General features: G+C 51.1%; 1 protein-coding gene across 1 annotated transcript in view; it reads left to right on the plus strand.

The window, feature by feature from the left end:
- Window positions 1-763: 763 nt before the first annotated feature.
- TMEM39B (transmembrane protein 39B) overlaps window positions 764-2,308 on the plus strand; it is a 6,030-nt gene continuing 4,485 nt past the window's right edge. The window contains exon 1 of the mRNA XM_009871036.1: window positions 764-891. Coding sequence (XP_009869338.1) covers window positions 764-891 — 128 coding nt within the window. The remainder of the gene's footprint in view (window positions 892-2,308) is intronic.

The raw sequence follows: 2,308 nt of genomic DNA on the forward strand, positions 1-2,308 counted from the left end.
ATTCTCCTAAAGATAAACAGGATCCAGGGAAGGCTTTTCAAACCTTGGTATTATTACTGTTATTGTTTACGCTGTGGGAAGGAGGCACTAAAGCTGACTTTGGGCGAGCATCCTGTTGAGCTCTGTGCCAGGCAAACGGTCAACAACAGCAAATGCCCTAAAAATGCTGTGGTTTGGTTTTTCCCTGCCTTAAAGGAATGAAAAAGGAAAAAAGTTTGAGTAATTTTGCAGTGTCCCTTTAAAAGACCTATGAATCCTTGCATGCAGCACCAAATTAAGCAAAATTAGGGACTTGGGTAGCATCTCCAATTTACTGAATCCTTTGTTTAACATGTCTGTGAGTGCATTGCTCTGCCTGTAAAATGGGGGATAACGCCACACAGCGATGCACATTAAATTCCTTGTAAACTGCCCTGGGTTGGGAGGGAGGTATGAAAAGCTGCTTCCTGCTCCCCTGGAAGCCTGAACCTGACTCTCCCTGAATTCACGACACCTCAGCAAGCTGCTGCATGTCGGGGGAGTGTCGGGAGCTCTCTGGGGCTGCATCTGTAGCCTCTGGCAAAGACAGGAGCTGTAGGAAAGGGTTGAGTGAAGTTGTTGCGTTATCCTGCGAGCTGGTGGTGTCACCGGGGCCGTGGGGAGCGGCTGAGCCTTAACTGCGAATCTTTTTCCTTTCAGTTTTAAGGAGCGAAGACCTCATCAGACAGTGAGCAGCGGGAGAAGCCCTCTCGAAGGAGAACAGCCCTCTGCAGCCTCTGTTGTTATGGCAGGGGGAAGGCGGGGCCCCAACCGCACGTCCTACTGCCGAAATCCCCTCTGTGAACCCGGCGCCGCTGGCGGCTCCGGCCATTCCACCAGTTCCTCTGTCACGGGCGTGCGCTCACGCACCAGGTACGTCCCTTTCTCTGCAGCCTCGCAGCGAGCCAGGCCAGCTGCTCCTCGCCGAGGGGGGCATGAGGCCACCTTCTCACATACTGCTGGCTCAGAGTTTAACTCCCAGTGTCCAGCTGAAATCCTTTTCCTGTACGTGGCAGCGTCCGTGGGACCTGTTGTCATTGGGACGGGCGGGTTCTAACTTGCCCGAGGCGTTGCCAGGCCGTGACAGACTTCCAGCAGTGTTCAAAAGCCTTTAGTGACCGTCCCATGGGAAGTAAGAATAGTCACAAATTATTACCCAAAGCCTGTCTCTGGAGTTCAGGTGGTGGCATCTGAAGTTTGTTGGAGGTGAGGCGTGTTGGGGGTAGAGTTTCGCGAGGTCGGGTGAGGTGTAGGCTGCAGGGTTGGGTTTTTTCCCATGTTCTAGCTTAGCTGGTTGGTTGTGTTTCTGCAGCTGAGGTGAGAGGAGGAAGGAGCACCCACGGCAGCACGTAAGCAGGAGGTGCCTTACAAACTCGCTGCAAAGAAAATGTTAGGTCTGTCTTAACATACTCCCTGCTTATGGCCCTAGGCCAAGAAATTTATGGGGATACAGTTATTCAGACAAGTTTTTGCAAGGGCTTTTGTGATTATATTTAAAGCTGTTTTCTGGAGGACCAGAACAGGAACCCTTGTTCTGTGTACAGCACCAGAGTTTATTGGTGGATTTGTCAGTCCTGAGGAGCTGGATCAGTCTGGTCAGTCTGGGAATCGGGGTTGCAGAGGGACAGCTCATGTTCATGAAGTTTTCTGCTCACACGTGGCCTTATTTTAGGCCCTGTCGGCCTTCTGCTCTAAAAAGCACAAACTGATCCACTCGTGTCCACCCCTGCAGTCGCGCTCCGAGGCTCCTGTGGTTTCATTTCAGGATTTTCGATAGGAATTTGTGCTCTGTAGTTTCATTTGAAACCCACACCCAGATTCCTTTGGCTGTTGTTGTTTAGAGATTGCAAATCAGGAGAGAGGTATCTGGTTGTGTATTAATTCCCTTCCCTTTGATTCAAGGGGTTGTTGCCTGGGATTGCGTGCGTGCTCGCACAGGAATAGGCACCTCCGACTGAACTTGTTTTTCCTCCATCGTTGAATAGAAATTGAAAATGAGAAAGGGCTCCTGGTTTAATTGCTCCGTATTTCATGTTCAAGCACTCTTAGAAATGTAAACAGCAACCCGAGGCGTAAAAGCTTCCAATTAATTAAGAGGGCCACTGGTTGCCCCTTGAGTAGCAAAACACAGCCACGGCTTTCGAGCCTGACTCAGCGCGAGGGATTTGCTATCAAGCAACCTGCTGCTGCAGGCTGGCCCGCTTCCAAACGCCGCTTTCGCTGGGCAAATTCCTGCTCACGTCTGCCTGGAACAGTTGTCCCGGACATCTTCGGGGTGCTGACACTCCTG

Source organism: Apaloderma vittatum, unplaced genomic scaffold (genome assembly GCF_000703405.1).
Source record: "Apaloderma vittatum isolate BGI_N311 unplaced genomic scaffold, ASM70340v1 scaffold27926, whole genome shotgun sequence".
Classification (NCBI taxonomy): Eukaryota; Metazoa; Chordata; class Aves; order Trogoniformes; family Trogonidae; genus Apaloderma; species Apaloderma vittatum.